This window comes from Bufo bufo, chromosome 3 (assembly GCF_905171765.1).
Source record: "Bufo bufo chromosome 3, aBufBuf1.1, whole genome shotgun sequence".
Lineage (NCBI taxonomy): Eukaryota > Metazoa > Chordata > Amphibia > Anura > Bufonidae > Bufo > Bufo bufo.
This window is the reverse complement of record NC_053391.1, coordinates 671,662,557-671,684,211: the sequence shown is the minus strand read 5'-3', so window position 1 is coordinate 671,684,211 and position 21,655 is coordinate 671,662,557. Positions and strand designations below refer to the sequence as shown.

Genomic DNA, 21,655 nt, shown 5'->3' with positions numbered 1-21,655 from the left:
TTGCAACCTGTGCCATACAAAAATGAGCCGGGGCGTGAATACTAGCAACCTCACCGCCACCAGCATGATCCGCCACATGGCGTCAAAGCACCGTAATAGGTGGGCCGAACGCCTGGGTCCACAATCTGTGTCTGCGGGTCACACCATTGCCTCCTCTTCCCCTGTGTTACATGCTGGCCAATCCCCTGTCAAAGGCACAGGCCCGGATGCCTCCCGCGCTGCACCTGGACCTTTGCAAGCACCATCAGCTACCACATCCACTTCCATGTCCCAGCGCAGCGTACAAATGTCCTTACCCCAGGCATTTGAACGCAAACGCAAATACCCAGCCATCCACCCACAGGCCATAGCACTAAATGCGCAGCTTTCCAAATTACTGGCCCTGGAAATGTTGCCATTTAGGCTTGTGGACACTGAGGCCTTCCACAGCCTGATGTCGGCGGCCATCTCGTATTAGGCAGTCCCCAGCCGCTACTATTTTTCAAGGTGTGCCGTGCCCGCCTTACACCAACATGTGTCCCGTCACATCACACGTGCCCTGACCAACGCAGTTACTAGGAAGGTCCATTTAACCACGGACACATGGACAAGTGTATTCAGCCAGGGACGCTACATTTCCCTGACGGCACACTGGGTGGATGTTGTGGAGGCCGGGAGCGAGTCGTACCCTGGGATGGCACAGGTGCTACCGACGGCAAGGAATGCGGGCCCTACGTTGATCAGGGTTTCCACCAGCACCTACATTAGTGGATCCAACCCCCACTTCTCCTCCTCCGCCACCTCCTCCACTTCCACCTACGAATTATCCGCGTGCAGCACCAGTCAGTCATCAGTTGGTAGCTGGAAGCAGTGTAGCACTGCAGTGGGGAAGCGGCAACAGGCTGTGCTGAAGCTGATATGCTTAGGGGACAAACAGCACACCGCCGCAGAGCTGTGGCAGGGGATAAGAGACCAGACTGAGCTGTGGCTCTCGCCACTCAACCTAGAACCTGGCATGGTTGTGTCTGATAATGGCCGTAACTTGGTGGCGGCTTTGGAGCTCGGCAAGCTCAGATACATCCCATGCCTAGCCCACGTCTTAAACTTTGTGGTTCAGCGGTTTCTCAAAACCTACACCAATTTGCCTGAGCTACTAGTGAAGGTGCGCCGTGTGTGTGCCCATTTCCGCAAGTCATCCACTGCTTCCGCTGGTCTGTCAACGCTGCAGCAGAGCTTGAAATTGACAGCTCACCGGCTGTTGTGCGACGTGAGCATGCGCTGGAACTCGACGTTCCACATGTTGGCCAGGCTTTGTGAGCAGCAGAGGGCAGTAGTGGAATACCAGCTGCAACATGGTCGTCGCCTTTCCAGTCAGCTTCCGCTATTCACAAGTGACGAGTGGGCATTGATGTGTGACCTCTGTGAGGTTTTAAGAAACTTTGAGGAATCAACACAGATGGTGAGCGGCGATAACGCTATTATCAGCGATACCATCCCACTTCTGGTGTCTACTCAAATGCTCGCTGCTCACAATTAAGGACGACGCTTTGCATGTTGAAGAGGTGGAAATGGGGGAAGACATTACACAGGGTGATAGCCACACCACCCTCAGTTCGTCTTCTCAGTGCGAATTGGACGATGAAGAGGAGGAGGAGCAGGAGACGGTTGCCTCAGCTACAGAGGGTAGTACCGATGGAAGTTTAATTCCATCTGTTCAGCGTGGGTGGGCAGAAGAGGAGGAAGAGGATGAGGAGATTGAGAGTGATCCTCCTGATGATGACAGCGAAGTCTTGCCTGTTGGTACTCTGGCACACATGGCCGACTTCATGTTAGGCTGCCTTTCCCGAGACCCACGGGTTATGCGCATTTTAGAAAACACGGATTAATGTTGCTCACCCTTCTTCACTACCGCTACACAGAGAACTTCTCGTCTCTCATTCCTCTGGTGAAGAGGATAAGCAAAATGGTGCAATACTAGAAGATCCTTGTTGAAAAATTGCTCCAAAAATTTCCATCTGACAACGCTGGCGGCAGAGTCCGTAGTTTCTTGGCCAACCGAGGAGGGGAGACAAGGGGAACACACTGCAGTTCCAACAGAGGCAGGGCAACACTCTCCAAAGCCTGGGACAGTTTCATGACACCCCGCCAGCACCCTCACCCTGATGCGTGGCCTAGTGTCACAAGGAGGGAAAATTTTTGGAAGATGGTGAAGGAGTACATAGCAGACCGTGTCAGCGTCCTCAATGATCCCTCAGTGCTTTACAACTACTGGATGTCCAAGCTGGACATGTGGCATGAACTACGCATTGGAGCTGCTGGCCTGCCCTGCCGCCAGCGTTTTGTCTGAGCGGGTATTTAGTGCTGCTGGTGGCATTATAACAGATCGCCTGTCAACTGAAAATGCTGACAGGTTGACTCTTATAAAAATTAACAAGGCCTGGATTGACCATGACTTCTCGACTCCACCAGAGGAAAGCTGATGAACATAAAGGCACTTTAAATGTGTTGTTTATAATGTACTGAATACACTGTATTCTCATGCACCCCTTCCACTACAAACAAGGGTATATGGGTGAATCTTCCTTTTCTCATCCTCCTTTTCCTCTTTCATCATATCAACATGCTTATTCGTCGCATATAATGCCCTCACATATATGCTCTTCGCATATAATGTTTTACAGGGTCAGCTCAGCTGCAGGCCCTTGCATTTAATTTTTTAGAGGGACAGCTCACCAGCAGGCCCTCGCATATAATGTTTTACAGGGTCAGCTCACTAGCTGGCCCTCACCTACAATGTTTTACAGGGTCAGCTCACCAGCAGGCCCTTGCATTTAATTTTTTAGAGGGACAGCTCACCAGCAGGCCCTCGCATATAATGTTTTACAGGGTCAGCTCACCAGCAGGCCCTCACCTACAATGTTTTACAGGGTCAGCTCACCAGCAGGCCCTCGCATATAATTTTTTAGAGGGTCAGCTCACCAGCAGGCCCTCACCTACAATGTTTTACAGGGTCAGTTCACCAGCAGGCCCTTGCATATCATTTTTTAGAGGGTCAGCTCACCAGCAGGCCCTTGCATATAATGTTTTACAGGATCAGCTCACCAGCAGGCCATCGCATATAATTTTTTACAGGGTCAGCTCACCAGCAGGCCTTCATCTACAATCTTTTACAGGGTCAGCTCACCTGAAGGCCCTCGCATATAATCTTTTAGAGGGTCAGCTCACCAGCAGGCCCTCCCGCACCTAAAATATTTTACAGGGTCAGCTCACCAGCAGGCCCTAGCATTTAATAATTTTTTAGAGGGTCAGCTCCCCAGCAGGCCCGAACCTAAAATCTTTTACAGGGTCAGCTCACCTACAGGCCTGCACCTAAAATCTTTTACAGGGTCAGCTCACCTGCAGGTCCGCACCTAATTATACCTAATAGGTAATTTGCGCACATGATGCCTTGCTTGAATGTGGTAGCCGTAGTCGTTTCTCAGTCTCCCTCTCCGGCATCGAACCCTGATTCCCCGTTACTCGTAGTCACCATGGTTTGCACTGAAAATAACATCGAAAGTTGATAGGGCAGACATCCGAATGGATCATCGCCGTCATGGGCCCCAGGTTATCTAGAGTCACCAAAGCGGCAGCAGGCCCTCACCCATAATGTTTTAAATGGTCAGATCAGCAGGTCCTTGCTCCAAATGTTTTTGAGGGTCACCAGCAGGCCATCAATCATCATTTTTTAAGGCTGTGTATGATGCCCTTCTTTATGTGTAACAAAGGGTGTATTGGAGTGGCGGTTCCTTATAATTTTTGGCAGCCCTTTCCCTTAGTGCATAGGCTTCATGAGTGTAGGAGTCCCACTACCTGACCAATTGCACCACAATGTGAATGAGGCCCTCCTTTATGTGATATACAGGATGTATCGGAGTGCCTCTTTCTTCAAATTTTTGGCAGCACTTGCACTTTATATACAAGTAAATAAACAGGAAAGAATGTTTCCTGCCAATTTTCCCTCCAAAATCGATTTTATCTTCGGTTTGGTGCGTATTATTGTCAGTCTGTAAAAGTGGCGTACTACTCGAACAACATCGTTCCCAACAGCGACCTGGGAGTCCTAGATGCATCCAGACATCCTCCCCATGCTGGTCCAGAACCATTTTTGTGGTGTTTCTATCAATTTCTGACCTTTTCCTATGAACCAGACACCTTCCCCTCTTCAGAGCAGGGGGTGCCTGGTTTAATGCTCGGGTTCTCCCATTGACTTCCATTATACTCGGGTGCTCGGTAGAGCCCCCGAGCATCCTGATGTGTTCGGCCAGAGCACTCGAGCACTTTGGTGCTCGATCAACACATGTGGTAACGAATCATGGCGGCTTGAGTTGTCTTAGAAAGAACGCTGGGAGAGAGCGGTGACATCATCACGCTCAGCGCAGGTCCTTCTGCAGGTCTTTTTTAATCAAGAGAGGAGCAAGTGGATGAGGTGAGTGATTTTATTTTATTTTTTTATACCCAGAAGGCCATATTACACTAGCATGTTACAGTTTTTAACGGCGTTAGACGGGTGCACTTCTGTCTAAGTGGCCAATAAAAACTGTCCCATTGATTGATTTGCTGAATGGTGTTTTAATATAGCGATTCATGACGAATTGATTCGTAACAACTCAAATTTCTTGTGAAACTGTCAAATCAAATTTTTTAAAACTTCACTCATCTCTAATTGTAATATTATAATAACCATGAAATAAAATTTTTTGTACATTCAATTTTCCTCTTTGTTGCGCCCTCTGCTGTTTTATCCTTCTGTCCACCTCCTTCTGCATCCAGTGTTGGACTAATATACTTAAGCCTCAGGAGCTCCCCCCCATCCCCCATTTCTGGCAAAGTGATCCCAAAGAGAAGTAGGTGAAGCGGCCTGGACACCTTTCATTCATTCATTCATCTACTTCTAAATCCGTAGAAATACATGGCTATATCTCTTCTAGACAGTGGAGAAGAAAATTGTGGAGGCACTACTCACGTATGTATCTCTGGGGGTATATGTGCCGGACTAATTTCTATACGGGGAAGGAAATGTTAATATGACCAAATTGCAATGCATCTTGGGTGATGCAGGTGCTTGATTAGTCACTTCCCACCTACAGAAAGGGAAGCAATTCCAAACATGCGGGACAAACCCTTTACATTAATGCTCCCTTGGATTTGATCTGCTATTCGATATCACCGAAACATTTCCAAAAAGTTTTTAAAAAAAATTCTGCAGGTGGTAATTTTTCTCAGATGTGGCCTTCCCCTTTAAAGAGCCATACACTGTTGGATGAACCTAAGGCAGAATTACAGTATTCACTTAATGTGCTCCAAGGCAACGTGACTACTTACAGCATAATCTCATTGGCTTTAATGACATCAAGTTTTAAAGCGATTCTCCTGTTTGTTGATACTGTTGGGTAAAATGGAATTTAGATTGAATAATTACCCATGGGGATCCCTAGGAAACCAGGCACAGAGGCGGAGAGCCGTCTCCTGTCCAAAATCTCTGGATATTTTCATGTAATCGGATCACTTGTAGAGCAGTTAGAATACATCAGTGATCCCCGTCATGTGCAAAACCACAACTCCCAGCATGTCCTAAGCTTTAAAGGGGTTATCTCATAATTAATGCAAAAAAATGAGAATTAGACATCATATAGTACATAACAATCTCTTTCTAACAAAGCTAGAACCAGCCCTGTACCTCACATGGATCCAGAGATCTCCACATTCATTGCTCCAATTGCTCTGCTAGATTGATTTCAATCTGGCAGCTCAGTAGACGTGTCCCTTCTCAGAGGACATGTCTTCAGCTCTCACCCTGTAATGGTCACAGCTTCGAATAGTCTTAACCTGAAAGTAGCCTTCCACAGTTTTTATGTATACTGAGTGTCCTGTATTTAAATTTCAAGGAACGCTCCCATCTGACAACCCCTTCCAGCATTGAGGACCTTCTGGCATTCAACTTATACTTGAGGGTCTAGCAACAGAAACAACCAGCTATCAGCTGTAACTGAGGGAATGCGGCGGGTAGCTGCACAACTTTCCTGCAGCGGCCACTGCAGGAGATATGAGGTATTACATGGCGGCTATTAGAACACATAGACATATTTCAAGGGCATGCTCTCTGGTCAACTGAAGGAGATCCCCAGCAAGGGGCTCCCTTTTATGATGTCCATATGGCCTAACAGGACAACCCTTTCATAACCCAAAGTGTTAAAGAGATTTTCGAGGATTTTCATATTAATGGCTATCCTGAGATCGGCGGGAGTTTGATTCCTGACACCCACATTGATCAGCTGTTTTTCAGGAAGTCGCGGCACTCACAAGGGCTCTGGCCTTCTCCCAGCTCACTAAGCACAGCGCCGTCCATTGTATAGTGCCTGTGCTTGGGGACTGAGCTGCGCCTAGGCCAGAGGAAGAGGTTTATGCCCTCACGGAGCACCATGGCCTCTTTGTACAGCTGATCGGCGGGGTTGCTGGGTGTCGGACCCCCGCCAATCTCATGTTGGATATGTCATCAATATTAAAGGGGTTGTCTCACTTCAGCAAAAGGCATTTACTATGTAGAGGAACTTAATACAAGGCACTTACTAATGTTTTGTGATTGTCCATATTGCTTCCTTTCCTGGCTGGATTCATTTTTCCATCGCCATTTTTACGACCACCCTGAAATCCATCAGCGGTGGTCATGCTTGTACACTATTTGAAAAAACATCGGCCTCTCTGTTGGCCGGGACCGTGGGAGTGCACATAGGCTAGAGCTTTTTCCTATAGTGTGCACGCACGACCATCAATGCTGGACTGCAGAGGGTGGTCTGTAACCATGGAAACGGGCAGTGTATAATGTGATGGGGAAAAAATGAATCCAGCCAGCAAAGGAAGCAATATGGACAATCACAAGTGCCTTGTAATAACTTTCTCTACATGATAAATGCCATTTGCTGAAGTGAGACAACCCTCTTTAAATTCCCAGAAAACCCCTTTAAGGGGTAACAGTTTAAACCATGCTGTAGCTTTATGTATGGTTGGTTACTCATTTGCTTTTTATATCACTATTATTTTGCTAGCTAGGGTTATGCAAGAAGGGGCGTCCAAAAAAATCGAAAAAAGCGCACTTAGGATCTGCAATTACCTATGCCAAGCAGAGCTATTAATGATTCTCAGGACAGAGCCACATCTAAATATAGTCACCGCCTTGACAGTGGAAGACAAACCAGCTACAAAGAGCTTACCATCTAATTAGGCAGCAGGAAAAACTAATAAGACACCGAGTCACTCAGTCAATTAAGCGTAAATAATGCTTCATGATGTATAACATTTGCCAGTCAATCACATTCATTTGCGACTCTGAACATTAATCAGAATTTGCCTCTATATTTATCATGGCACGTAGAAAAAGGCAGGCACACATCTGACCTCAATGCCTCACACCACAAAGGAAGACTAGTTGGCTTAGTAATTAATATTCAGCTTCTTCCATTTTTTTATGTATTCTCTTTTTGGAAGCTCAATGCAAATGTAAATAACTGCACTTTGTATTCTTACCACTAGGTAGCACTGTTAAGATGTTGTACTACAAGTTTTCGATGACTCTCTTTCGTGGTTTCTGAGATGTTTCTGTTGAACAGCGCACCATGTGGTTTGGCAGGGTACTGCACGTAATATTTATCAATCGCTAAAGGGTATGTATATTTTGGCATTAATTTACCAAATTTGACAGCTCCGCAAGTGATCTTAATTTATTATCTTCTACTATTTAGAATAGAACTTCAGAGCAGATCTGTGCCTTCCAGGTTACAGGCTGCAAACGAGGGATAACTGATCTGTTGTCTGATCTGTATTAAACTGGCCATACGTATTATAACGTAAATGTTGACTGAGCCATGTAATGTATATGGGGCCTCGCGACTCCCGCGAGGGCAGATGTTAAGGGAGTCCAAATTGAAGATCCTTTTTCATGGGGAGATCAGCTGCTACCACGGCAGCCCTGGCCGTAGCTTTCTCCCCCTTCCCAATTCAGGACACATGCATGCACAGACTAGGCAATGAACATGTGTATGGGAGGTCTGGAGAGAAAGCTGTCCAAAAATGAGCATATGGCTGACAGCTACTGTATCTAATGTGTATGGCCGGCTATCAAAAAGAGTGGACGGGGAGGGGCGCAGTACCATAAACCATATAGACTCTAATCATGGTAGGACTGCATCGGAGCTGTATATATAAAACAGTAGGGTATTTTTCAATCCAAATATGTTGCGAAAGTGTTCGTACCCTTTTTAGGAACTGATCCATAAGTTCATGGTGGTGGCTTGTATCAATGAGGCAAGAAAGTTTTTGTGCTACCGGTTTTCTGTTCAGAAACGAAAAGTGAGGTTGAGCTGAAGCTCCTGAGGAAGAGGTCCAGAGAGAGCCATAGGGACACCTCCAATCACTGTAGACTGAGCAGAGCAGAACCCCTAATTGGGATTAGAAATGATCCACAGCAACATTGGTTCTGTTGGTGTGGTACTCCAAGGTGAAAAGCCGCTATCTTACCACATCTACGTTTGTACGGTTATAAATTGAGCAGTTCCTGCTGAACTACAGTGCACCTGGAAGCTTCTCTCAGTTAGGACCTACAGTGTTGGTGGTACTAAATGGTCATAACTACCGAACCAGAAAAAAAGGGCCACAAGTATGACCACAGCACAGTTGATATTTGCCTATATGAAATTTCTGTGATTTATTCTTGGTCGAATGGTCCCATTTTTTTAGCAGGACATCTGCAAGAATTCTCACATGGTAGGAATTCAAAAGATAGGGAGATCACCTGCAACTTTTACGCTCATGGGGTAAAGTTGTTGCGGTGCCTTAGATTGAACCCACTGAACAACCCCCTCCACCCCCACAATTTTTTTTTATAATCACCTATCATAGTAGATACGTGCTGTACATAGCATAGAGGCAGTTGCCAAAAGAGAGAGGTCAAATCCTGGTGGCCCCATCTACTTTGCTACTAGGTGGTAAGAATTCATACAGGACGCCCCTCCACATAGTAAATGCATAGTAGCAAACATAGGGATGGGAAAATGACAGAAGGTTCATGGAAAGAAGGTAGAGTGAGAAAAAAAAGCCCATTTTGATCTTTGCCATGGGCCCCTCTCCGTCCAAGGACACCAGTGGACACAATTCCAAAGCAGTTAATACATCCTATTTTTGAAGCCAAAGCTTGATAATAGATGATGTCCTGAAGTGAAACCTTTGCGTGTCAGCTCCAGAAACCCTATTGTAAGACCAATAACCTACCGGCCTAGAAGAAGGAACTCTCCAGTTATGCCCCGAGGAAGACTACAGTTGAAAAATGGAGAGTGCTGACCAAGTCCTAGTTGACCCCATACAGGACTCCTCTCCCCCGACGCAATGCATAGTAGCAAACATAGGGATAGGGAAATGGCGAAGGGTCATGTAAAGAAGGTAGAGGGAGAAAAAACTGAGTCTTCTGGTAAAACTAACATAATAATGGAGGCTCCTCTCTTCTAGGACACCAGTGAACACAATTCCAAAGCAGTTAAATACATTCTATTTCTGAAGCCAATGTTTAATAATAGATGATATCCTGAAGAGGAACCTCTGAATGTCAGCTCCTGAAACCCAATTATAAGACCAAGAACCTACCTGCCTAGAAGAAGGAACTCCCCAACTATGCCCTGACGCCTCATTGCCATTAAAAGTCCTCGGACTGTCATTCCTTCGCAGAAGCAGACCACGACTCTGGCCTTGGGAAGATTACTCTGCAATTTCTTTAACAATTTATCAAAGTTCTGTTCTCCAGCATTACTGTAAATCTTGTAGGAGTGAGCGATGCAGACCCCATCCTTGGCAGACATGTCCTTAAAAGCTTCCATGCCTCTTTCTCCATAGTTACCTGGAAAAAGGAAAATTAAGTTATTAGGTGTCATGCTCGAGAAAGAATCTGTTGTGATTCGAAACGTCTCAGATGTTTGGTGAATAAAGCTTACACTTTTGCTGCAAGAAGAGTGCTGCGGTTCTTCTATTTACGGTAATTAGGTGTCATCTATCATACAATTTATTTTAACAGCATTATTTGAGAATGGACTCAGTACAGAAAAGATAGATCCTAGTACAAGGGTAGAAAAACATAGCTGCATTCTTCGAAAAGCAGTGCCACATCTAACCACAGGTTATGTGTTTTATTCACATCAATGGAGTTGACCTTCATTACTCAAAACAAAGTGTGGACAGTTGTAGAGCTGATTCTGGAAGGAAACACACCAAAACAGCTTTTACGGTAAATGCCAAAGTAGGACCATGCTCCTCTAGGTCAAGTTCAAAGTGTAGTAACTCCAGACCTGGGGCTTCTACCATTGTATATAGTTTGTTATGTATTGCATTGTGTTTTTTATTGTATTGTTATGTCATTTAGTATGTGTCATATGATTGTATGCACCAGTGGGGATATGGATGACTAACAAACCTGTTCTTCCTTTCCTGGTAAGAGTTGGCTGGTCTCACTTCCTGCTGGTGGGGAGGGGGGTTTCGGTTGAGGTACAGACTCGAGAGGAAGCACACACCTGAGCTCCTGCTCCAGACTTTCTAGAGAAATCAACCTTATCCTAAGCCTGAAGTGAATCCTTGAGAGGACAGTCACTAAGTGAAAAGCTATATCCAGTATTTGAAAACAATGCTGTGAGGTGAGGGACTATGGCTAAGATACCCATCACCCAGAACATTACTAGGCCAGTACGACCTAAGTGCTAGATCGCAGCCATCCAACCTGCCTCCATAATCCTTACTGGTGCCAGAGAAGATTTGCACTTAAAATCTGTTGCTACTGAATTAAGTCTTTTTTGCACTTAGTAAAAAAGACTGTCACGCTTGATCTTGGTCTCATTCTTAAATATGACATTTCCACTGACCCGACCCCAGAAAGCAAGGGCCTGAAGCAGTACCCTATGACACAACACTTCAACAGGGCCACTACCACTGTCATCCTCTGCACCAGCTCCTCTGGCTCACTGCAAAAGGACAGCTGCGATTGCCATTGAGTGTCTTGACCATACAGCAGGCAATGCATGGAGCAATATGCACACTACAGCTATTCAGACAAGAGACTCAGGGACCTTCCTTCTCAGGACTACAAGGAGTCCGACCACTGTGGATAGGTGATTAATGCTGTTCATAGGATAACCACTTTAAAGGGAGTCTATCCCATGCTTGGAAGAGCAGTACGAAGATACATTTTGTGGAGGTATTATGTATTATTATCAGGAGTAGTGTGAATATGAACTTTTATTCTGCCAGGTTCTGCTCCTACAAGTGCCCAGGGCCGGACTTCGCTGTTAATGCTCTATGCATTGAGCTGCAACATAGACCACCCCCTTGGCTCTGAGTGACAGCTATAGTGTTCTGGTTGGATACTACAGTTGTCACTCAAAGGTAGAGGTTGTGAGAGCACTTCACAGTGAATCTCCACACAGGGCACTTGCAGGAGCAGAACCTGGCAGAACAGAATTTCATATTCACACTGCTCCTGATGAGAAAAGCTCCATAAAAGGTATGTCACTCATCACTGCTTCACTGACAGCGGTGGAAATAAGGTGTCTTTTTTAATTTGGATGTTGGTCAGCATGGGAGGGCATTATAAGGTCTGGGAGCTTATAGGGGGTCACTTCACAGTCTGGAAGCATTACAGAGGGGAAGATTAAGGACTCAGGGCACTAAAGGGTGCTGTATAAATATGGGACAGTACATGGGGCACTATAAGGACTGTGGATACTACAGGAGGGCACTGTATGGACTGCTGGCACTACAAGGTGGCACTAAAATGAATATGGGCACTACAGGGGCTGGGTTAAGGATTGTTGGCACTGCAGGGTGCAGTTTAAGGACTGTTGGCACTACAGGGGGGCAATATAAGGACTGTGGACACCACAGGGGGCACTATGAGGACTGTGGACACCACAAGGGGGCACTATAAGGACTGTTGGGCACTACAGGGGGTGGGTTAAGGATTATTGGCACTACAGGGGGCATTAAAAGGACTGGGCACTACAGGGGGGCAGTGTAAAAACTGGGGGGACTACAGGGGGGCATTATAAATACTGGGGACAATACAGGGGGCACTATAAGTACTGTGGGCACTGTAGGCAGCACTATAAGGACTATAGGCACTACAATGGTCAGTTTAAGGACTATGGGCACACCAGGGGGCACTATTAGGTCTGGGGGCACTATGCAAGGCAGTTTAATGACTGGGAGCACTACAGGGGGCACTATAAGGACTGTGGGCACTATGGGAGGTACTATAAGGTTTGGGGCACTAGAAGGTCTGGAGGCACTACAGGGGGAAGTTTAAGGAATGTGGGCACTACATGGAGGCACTATGAGGCATGGGGGCGCTGTAACATGTGTGGCACTACACGGGGGACTGTAAAGACTAGGGGCACTATAGGGGACATGATAACTACTGAGGGCACTATCAAGGGGACTTAATACTACTTGGAGCTCTATAGGGGTGTCTTATTAACATGAGGGGTGCTGTAGATTTGCCTTATTACTACTGGGTGCACTATTGTGGGCATTATTATTTGGGACAATATTGGAGCACTACTAATGGGCACACTTGGGAAGTATTATCATTATTGGGGCACTGTTACTACTGAGGGCACTCTGGGAGAGAATTATTGCTATTGGTGGGATTTTTATATTGCTATAGAGGGAACAATCTGTATGGCAGTATAATTTATGCAGTATAGTATTTGGGGACATTGGGGAGCACAGTGGGCAGAGTATTGGGGGTAGCAGCAGGATAACAATGTGGTGGCACCAGGGTCGGGAGGATAATGATAGAAAAGTGAGGAACCTAAGATGTCAATGCGTCAAACTCTGCAGAGATGAGACGTGGTTGAAAGAAGTTGTACGGACCGAATGGAGAAGATGATGAAAGAGAACATCTACACCAGAGTAGACGTCACCTGGGAGGCTCTGGATGTGAGAGGTATGTGCTCTTTACTGCTAGAGCTTGTGGGGTGGGGGGAGACGGCTTAGAGAATTGGGTCATATGCATTGGGGCTTGGTCCCCGGATCTTTTGAGAACCTAACAACGCTCCTGCAGTGGATGCATGCTATATATCTAGGTTACCGCCACGTATAGTGAGGTAGGATAGACGCAGCTAAACATAACTCTTCATAGAAATGCTGAACACATCCAGAAATAATAAGCAAAAACAAAGCATTAAAACTGCAAAATCTCGTTCTCTGCACATACCCCATAGGAAGACAATCAAGTTACACACTTCTTCTAAATGATGCTCGCCTGGAGCCAAAACAAAATAGGATTCAAGCAGTTTTATATATTGGAGTGTGCCGAGATAAATTACTGTTTAGTGATAGCAACCTGTTTGGCCTCTGGAGATGTCTCAAAGCCGAGCGGTTTAAGCGATGATATCACCAAGTTGTAATTCAGGTTTTATGTCGGGATAACATTCATCTATATTACACTGCTTGAGGTTTATGTAAGGTGTACCATAAATAAGCGCAGATTTAAAGCCTATTAAAGGGGTTTCCGGGTACTTAGATATAGATGACCTAGCCTCAGGATAGGTCATCAATATTAGATCAGTGGTGATCCAACACCTCCACTGGTCCGCTGTTTTGGGCAGCCGCTGGAGCTGGAAACTGTACCGTGGACGGGGCAGGAAGCAGAAGGCTTTGCAGACTGTGCGGTTTCTGATCCTGGCGTATTGCAGCCCAGCTCCCATTCACTTGAATAGGAGCTAAGTGGCAGTACCCTGGCATCACTACTACACGGTGGATGCAACCACATTCCATCTAATGTAGAGCGTCCAGCATTGGCGGCTGCCTGTGACAGCTGATTGGTGGGGGTGCTGTGTGTCACACAACCACTGATCTAATACTGATGACCTAAGTACTGGAAAACCCCTTTAAATTAAAGGGTATATCCAGATTTTGCAGTTTCTGTATATAACGGTTGAGTAACTTTGCAAATACATGACTAAGGCCTCTTTCACACTTGCGTTGTCCGGATCCGGCGTGTACTCCACTTGCCGGAATTACACTCCGGATCCGGAAAAACGCAAGTGTACTGAAAGCATTTGAAGACGGAACCGTCTTCCAAATGCTTTCAGTGTTACTATGGCACCCAGGACGCTATTAAAGTCCTGGTTGCCATAGTAGTAGTGGGGAGCGGGGGAGCGGTATACTTACCGTCCGTGCGGCTCCCGGGGCGCTCCAGAATGACGTCAGAGCGCCCCATGCGCATGGATGACGTGATCCATGTGATCACATGATCCATGCGCTTGGGGCGCCCTGACGTCACTCTGGAGCGCCCGGGGAGCCGCACGGACGGTAAGTACACTGCTCCCCGCTCCCCACTACACTTTACCATGGCTGCCAGGACTTTAGCGTCCCGGCAGCCATGGTAACCACTCTGAAAAAGCTAAATGTCGGCTCCGGCAATGCGCCGAAACGACGTTTAGCTTAAGGCCGGATCCGGATCAATGCCTTTCAATGGGCATTAATTCCGGATCCGGCCTTGCGGCAAGTGTTCCGGATTTTTGGCCGGAGCAAAAAGCGCAGCATGCTGCGGTATTTTCTCCGGCCAAGAAACGTTCCGTTCCGGAACTGAAGACATCCTGATGCATCCTGAACGGATTTCTCTCCATTCATAATGCATTAGGATAATCCTGATCAGGATTCTTCCGGCATAGAGCCCCGACGACGGAACTCTATGCCGGAACACAACAACGCAAGTGTGAAAGAGCCCTTATATGAGTTAAAGACTGTATTATATTAACTGTTTCAAGACCAGGTGATTTTCCATTTTTTTCGTTTTTGTTTTTTACTTCCAGCTCTCCCAAAGCCATAACTTTTTAAGCTTTTTCATTCACCGTATGAGGGATTGTTTTTCGTAGGACAAGGTGCACTTTCTAATCATTTATGGTTGCATACAATGTGGTAGGAAGTGAGAAAAAAAAATTCCAAATGGGGTGGAATTCTTTTTTTTTAAATCACCATTTTGCCACAGTTTTATGGGTTTTTTTTTTACACCATTTCTTAGGCTGTAAAACTGACCTGTTACTTTTATTCTCCAGGTCAGTACGATGGGAACAATACCACATATCTATAGTTTTTCTTGTGTTTCAACACTGAAAAAAATATGGCAATTTATTTATTTTTTCTTTTTGGCATTTTCTGACAATCATAACGTTTGTTTTATTTTTATGTATATGGACCTGGATGAGGAATCATTTTTTCCGATCTGTGCTTTTCGCTGATATAATTCTGGGGCGTGTATGACTTTTTAATCACTTTTAATTCACTTTTTTGCGAGAGGTGAGGCAACCAAAAAATGGCGACTTGGCCAATTTGACTTTTTGTTTTCCGTTTTGCCGTATGGAATAAATATTTTAAAATTTTAATAGTTCGGGCATTTTCGCACGCGGCGATGCCTATGATGTTTATTTTTTTAATTGTTTATGCATTTTTATTTTGGGGAAAGGGGGTGATTTGAATTTTTATATTAAAAAAAAATATATATATATTTTTTTCTTTTTTTTTGCACTTTTTAATAGTTCCTCTAGGGAAGTATAACAAGCATTCATTAGATTACTTTTTTCATAGACTCCAATTCATTGGAGTTTATGAAACTTACACTATGTTCCTATGGAGACCTGCTGGAGTCAGGCTCTCCATAGAAACTAACGTACAGCAGCCTCGTACCACTCCTGAGTACGGAGGCTGACGCAAACTACATCCGTCTCCCTCCAGATCCTCGCTAGGTATTTAGCCTCTTGGTATTTAACCTCCCAGATGCCGTGGTCACATTTGACCATGGCATCTAAGGGGTTAAATGTATGCGATCAACATTATCGTCGATCGCATACATTAGTCCCGGGTGACTGCTGTTTAAAACCATTTTTGACTATTTTTATCTCATGTATAACTGTTTTGTTTGACTATTTTTTCTGTCATGTATAACAGAACCAAACAGAACCTCTTAAAGGGGTTGTCCGGGTTCAGAGCTGAACCTAGACATATCCCCATCTTCACCCCTCCGGCCCCCCTGATATGAGCATTGGAGCATTTCATGCTCCGATGCTCTCCCTTCCCCTGCATTGTATCGTCACAGGGCAAGGTCTGTTTGTTTATATTATTACACTGCTAGGCGGAGGCTTCTGCCCAGCAGTGTTTCCGGTGACATCACTGGCTCTGATGGGCGGGCTTTAGTGCTGCCCTAGCCGTTTTTCAGGCTAGGACAGCACTAAAGCCTGCCCACTAGTGCTGGTGAAGTCACCGGGCCCACTGCTAGGCGGAAGCCTCATCTGGCAGTCCCTATGAAGAACCCAGTACGTCACCGGATCTCCTAAAAAAAGCCTTTGGCCTGCGCAATTCAGCACAGGCCAAGGGAGAGCATCGAAGCATGAAATGCTCCGATGCTCATATCAGGGGGGCTGAAGGGGTGAAGATGGGGATATATCCGGGTTCAGAGCTTTAAAAGCTTCCATTTTGCATTCTGCCCTAAAATTCCGTTATATCCCTGTTATAACGGAACCTATAACGGAATTCCATAACGCGAATGCGAATCTGCCCCCGCCCCCCCCCCCCCCCCCATGCACCTCATTCTGCAATGATTTGAAGATCTTACAAAGCATATACTGCAAAAAGTGTTGCTCTGAGAACAGAACAATAATCCGATGTGTTCGTACTGTACGCCGCAAACAAGCGAATATATCCCATGCCGCGGAAAGGAAATGCATTCCTGGTGTTGGAAAAGCAGTATATCATATTGTACCAGTTTCCTTTGAAAACACTTCTTGGGAAGTGATGTATTAGCAGGAAAGTACATTATAGCGGCTCTGCCTGTTTTCTAGACACTTTACAAGGAGTGTTATCACAAAAGGGATAATGGGAGTTATTTATCAAGCGGGAGCGAGGACTCCGCCGAGGATTGTCAGGACACATAGATCAAACCGCCCTATTCATGTCTTATGTTTCAATTATAGCGTGGGCTACAAAAAATAAAAAATAAAATCATCCAAGCCGTGGGTTAAGATGATGGTCCAGTCTGCTAGTTAATTGCCAGATAAGCAATTCCTTAATATAATGTGATAGAGCCAGTCCAGCATGTAAAGGGTAGAATGATGACAGGTGATAAAATAGTATGAACCCCACTCCCACTGAAAACTCGACCATATGTACTGCGTCTTTATTATTACAGGGAACGTGTCATTAGAAAATCAAGTTTTTATGTTGAACATATATTTTGTTAGATTTTTGGCGATTTTTCAATTTTTTACAAATTTTCCATGCCATCGGCTATAGTTAAAAAAACGAAACTCCTAAAATTGTGCAGTTTTCATACTATCCACAATGCCTAAGAATAAAACATTGGGGGTCATCAATTAAACAGAAATACTCCTATATTAGGCGTATTTCTGGTGCAGCTTGCAGCGCAAAGGTCCTTTTCACCGCAATCTGCAACTTCTTCCCCGTTCACAAAAGGTCTAAAAAGTGGCCATGGCGGGGAAGGGGACGGGCCGGCCGGCCTGTCTCATTCACCATTTTCTACGCCTGTCTTACATTTAGAAGTGGTGGTGGATACACTGAAGTTATGGAGAGGCCGACGTCTCTACATAAGTGTGGCGGATCCACCGCCAGCCATGGGCCTTTATTAAGACCGGCGTCTAAAACGTTGGTATTAATAAATGTGCCCCTTTGTGCTTAGAGATATGCTTCACAGCAGCCACAGACACAATAGACTGGAGGGGACCTCACAGACTTCTATACGAGAGTGTGCAAAGGTAATTATGCAGGGAGGGGCAGTAGGTGGGCTATGGTCATCATTTATCTATTTATCTATCCTAGCTATCTATCTATCTATCTATCTATCTATCTCATATCTATCTATCTATCTATCTGTCTATTTATCTCATATCTATCTATTTATTATCTATCTATCTAGGTATTGCCTGTTATTTTAATCCTGCCTGCAATGATAATTATGGTTGAGTGAATCGGGTTCAGATTGCTGTATCCAAACCCGATTCTTTTAAAAAGTTTGCTAATAATATGGGCTCCGTGTTACCGTAAAATGTATGTCCTCCACGGAGGTCTATTCGAAGTTTCAGCAAATGTCATGAAACTTACTTTGCCTCGCTTTCACCACGTCAGTTAGTTTATTGGCAAAAAATACTGTATCAAAATACAAAGCACAACTCTGCTTCACTAATGAGGCACGAAGCCAGTTCGGCTTAGTATTTTGATACTGTAATTTTTGGAAATAAACAAACTGACGTGATAGAAGCGAGACGAAGTAAGTGTCGCGATATTTGCTGAAACTTCGGATAGACCTCCGTGGAGGACATACATTTTACGGTAACACGGAGCCCATATTATTAGCAAACTTTTTAAAAGAATCGGGTTTGGATACAGCAATCTGATAGTGACATGGAAAATTGAAAAAAAAAATCATCCAAAATTTTAAACAAATATGTTCATAAAACATAATAATGTGATTTAAACATTAGGTAATATTCTGATGACACATTTCCTTAAAGGGTTATTCCATCATAGACATTTATGGCCTATGCACTGGACACAAATGTCCCTGTTATGGGCAGTAGATGGACCCATCTACTGGCTTAGGGCTAACTCTAAGGGCATTATCCTGGCAGTCATTCGGTATTCACCCTTTAAACTCCTATACAGGAATCTGTACTTCGCTGCGGAAGAACCACCAGACCATTACCTCTTGAGATAGTCCCTGGTGTGGTTGGTGGCTGACCCATGGGGCCAGAGATACCAGTGTGAAGCACCAAATGATCAGGCAGGCAATGTACAAGCCTACTAGAGACTAGTAAATCTAAAGCTCAGGCACCCTCCCACTGGGGAAGGTGCCTTAAATACCCTGGGGGCAGACAGTGATTAGCTAGAGAAGAATTTGGATGTGCTCATTGCCCTTTAGATGAGAGTGAGTGCAGCCCTAAGGACATGCCTGGAGGCCTTCAGAAGAGCACACATGCCCTCCTACCCGCCTCATCCATTTTAGCGACTCTCTCCATTCATTTCTATGGGTGGGGCCTGGCTGTTTCCGTAACTTCTGTAGAAGTGATTGGAGAAAGCCACACAAATGTTGAACCTCTGCATTTATTTGTTCATGAGAACAGTTTTGGTTGCAAGGATATATACGTGTTCTAATACGTCATAGCTGCAGGCCAGGGGGAAGAGGAGAGCATCAGTTCTGGATTGGGAGGGACCTGAGAAGGTAAAATTTTTATTATTATTTTGACTGTCTCCCACCAGTCTGGAAGAACCAAAAACAGAACTAAAAAAAAAAATCTTTAAGTCTGAGCTCAGATTCAAGTTGACTTTGGTTGAAAGATCTGAATAATGGGTTCTGGTGTGCCATATCCTACACACTGGCAGTCCCTGATGCGATAACCACATCCACTGATAGACCATGATAGGTTAAAATGCAGATCCAAAGAGTGAGATAGGGATGTAAACCACACTAAAGACTGAGAATTTCTGGATCTAGAAAAGATCTGTTCACATCTCACCTAATAATTTCCAGAGTTCTGCTCTATCACAGATAGTGCCAGATCCATCAGATGACCAAATGGCCCCAAAACCAGATGGACCCTACTAACTAGAATGTGGTCTGTCTGTTTTCCGTCACAATGTCCTCGGCTATTTTGTCCGCCATTTTTGATGAAATATGTGACGGAGGCTCTTGGAGCCTCTAACGAGGATGTGAGAACATTCGAGCACACAGTATATGTTTTGTCTGGAATGTTCCTTTAATTATGAAACCTGTTATTAGGCAAGAGACCTTTGGCAGCTAATAAAAATATGTTGCCGGAATTAGGTCGCCTTTGGAAATAATCAATATTTTACACCGCAAGTGACTTTAAGCCGTCCAAATACACATGATCGATTTTGCTCCTGCACAAACTGCAGGGCTGTATTTTTAGAAAGCCTCGGTAATTAATAATCAAAAGTCTGGAAGAAGAAAAATTAACGTTTTGGCCAAAGTAAAAGTATAGCACGATCAGAGAGAATGCATACACGAAGCAGGACAACTATGACATATGCCATCTGGAGAGATCCATGAAGGTTGAAACGGAGAGCCCAATTTGTGATTTGGAGACCCAAATCAAAATCTAAACTGACTCTCCACAGGATATATTGACGAGCCATTGGCGGTGGTTTATGATTTGTAATGGAAAGTGGCTCTTCGACCATTCATCGACTTGCTAAAATGTTTTGGAGTACCATGTAGATCAGGGGTGCACAACCTTTTTTGGTCTGAGGGCCGCATTGTTACAATGCTCTATTTCAAGGGGTCCCAAATTTGCATCAGCCTATTACACAGGCCGATGTGACTGGGGAGGAATGATCGCTATCACAGTCATTCCTCCTTCATTTAGTTATATTAATTATCGGTAGCACATCCCTGATGACACAGAGAGATGTGCGGCACGATTATGCCGGCCAGATATCAGGATATCCTATGAACACTTGTTCCCAGTACTTGACCTGAATATCCCGCAGTGTATTAGGGACCTAAAGGGATTTCCCAGTAAAAATGAATTTCTAACAAGTTCTTGCAGCATGGCCCCTGATACCGATGAGTTATACTTACCTGCTCCCCGCACTGTTTTTACTTGGCAGTGCATGTCCATGGTCACATGTACCTCTCCAGCCAATCACTGGCTTCAGCGGTGATGTGGCCACAAGGAGTTGTGCCACTGCTGGAGCCAGTCATTGACTGGAGAGGTGTATGTGACCATGGACATGCACTGCCAGGTGTAAAAGTGCAGGAACCGGAAGATGGGGGCCAGGGCGGCATGAAGCAGGTAAGTATGAATCTTCTAGTTCAGGGGCCACGCTGCACTACTACTAGTGGGGAAAGCGCTTATTGGTTAACACTTTAATAACCAGGCCTGAACAGACACTTTTTTTTGTGATTTAGCACACGTGGTGGTTCGAACGGTTGTAACTTTTTTACGTGTTGGGACTACAAAAATAATTTTTGAAACAATTTTTCACTTGACACATAGGGCTTTATAATTTATTTTTTAGTTTTATTTTTGGGGGAAACTGTACAAAACATTTTTAAAAAGTATTTTTTTTTTTCAAACCATAGCTCCTTATTCTTTAAATATGCAAACTGACACCAAAATAAATTATTATAATTAGTTCCCTATTTTGTGTCAGTCATTTTGTTATATAATACGTATAGTTTTTATGTGAACGGGGTGAAAATGTCGACAGTTTTGGTTGGTGTGGGTGTTTTTTCTTTTATGTATTACTTTTTATCTTTTTTAACTTTTTAATATATTTCTGCTACAAATAATATCCCCCAAGAGGTCACAAAAAGACCTTTGGGGACACTGACACTTTTTGTAAATTTTTTACTTTTTCCTTTTTATTTTTTACTTTTATTTGTATTTTATTAATATTTTATTGTATTTTTATATAATTGGTTTATTACTTATTATTTAAATATATTTTTGCCACATAATATGTTCCTCAAGAGGTCATAAAAAGACAGTTGGGGGACAATGAAAACTCTACTATTTAGCACTTTTTATTTTTTTAGTTTATTTTTATTTTATTTTTAATTTTCTATTTA

The 21,655-nt window shown here is 44.4% G+C and overlaps 1 protein-coding gene across 2 annotated transcripts in view; it reads right to left on the bottom strand.

The window, feature by feature from the left end:
• The window catches only part of GRM5 (glutamate metabotropic receptor 5), a 355,396-nt gene that overhangs the window by 241,793 nt on the left and 91,948 nt on the right, over positions 1 to 21,655 (bottom strand). For both annotated transcript variants that reach the window (XM_040422641.1, XM_040422642.1), the window contains exon 2: positions 9,652 to 9,901. In XM_040422641.1, coding sequence (XP_040278575.1) covers positions 9,652 to 9,901 — 250 coding nt within the window. The remainder of the gene's footprint in view (positions 1 to 9,651; positions 9,902 to 21,655) is intronic.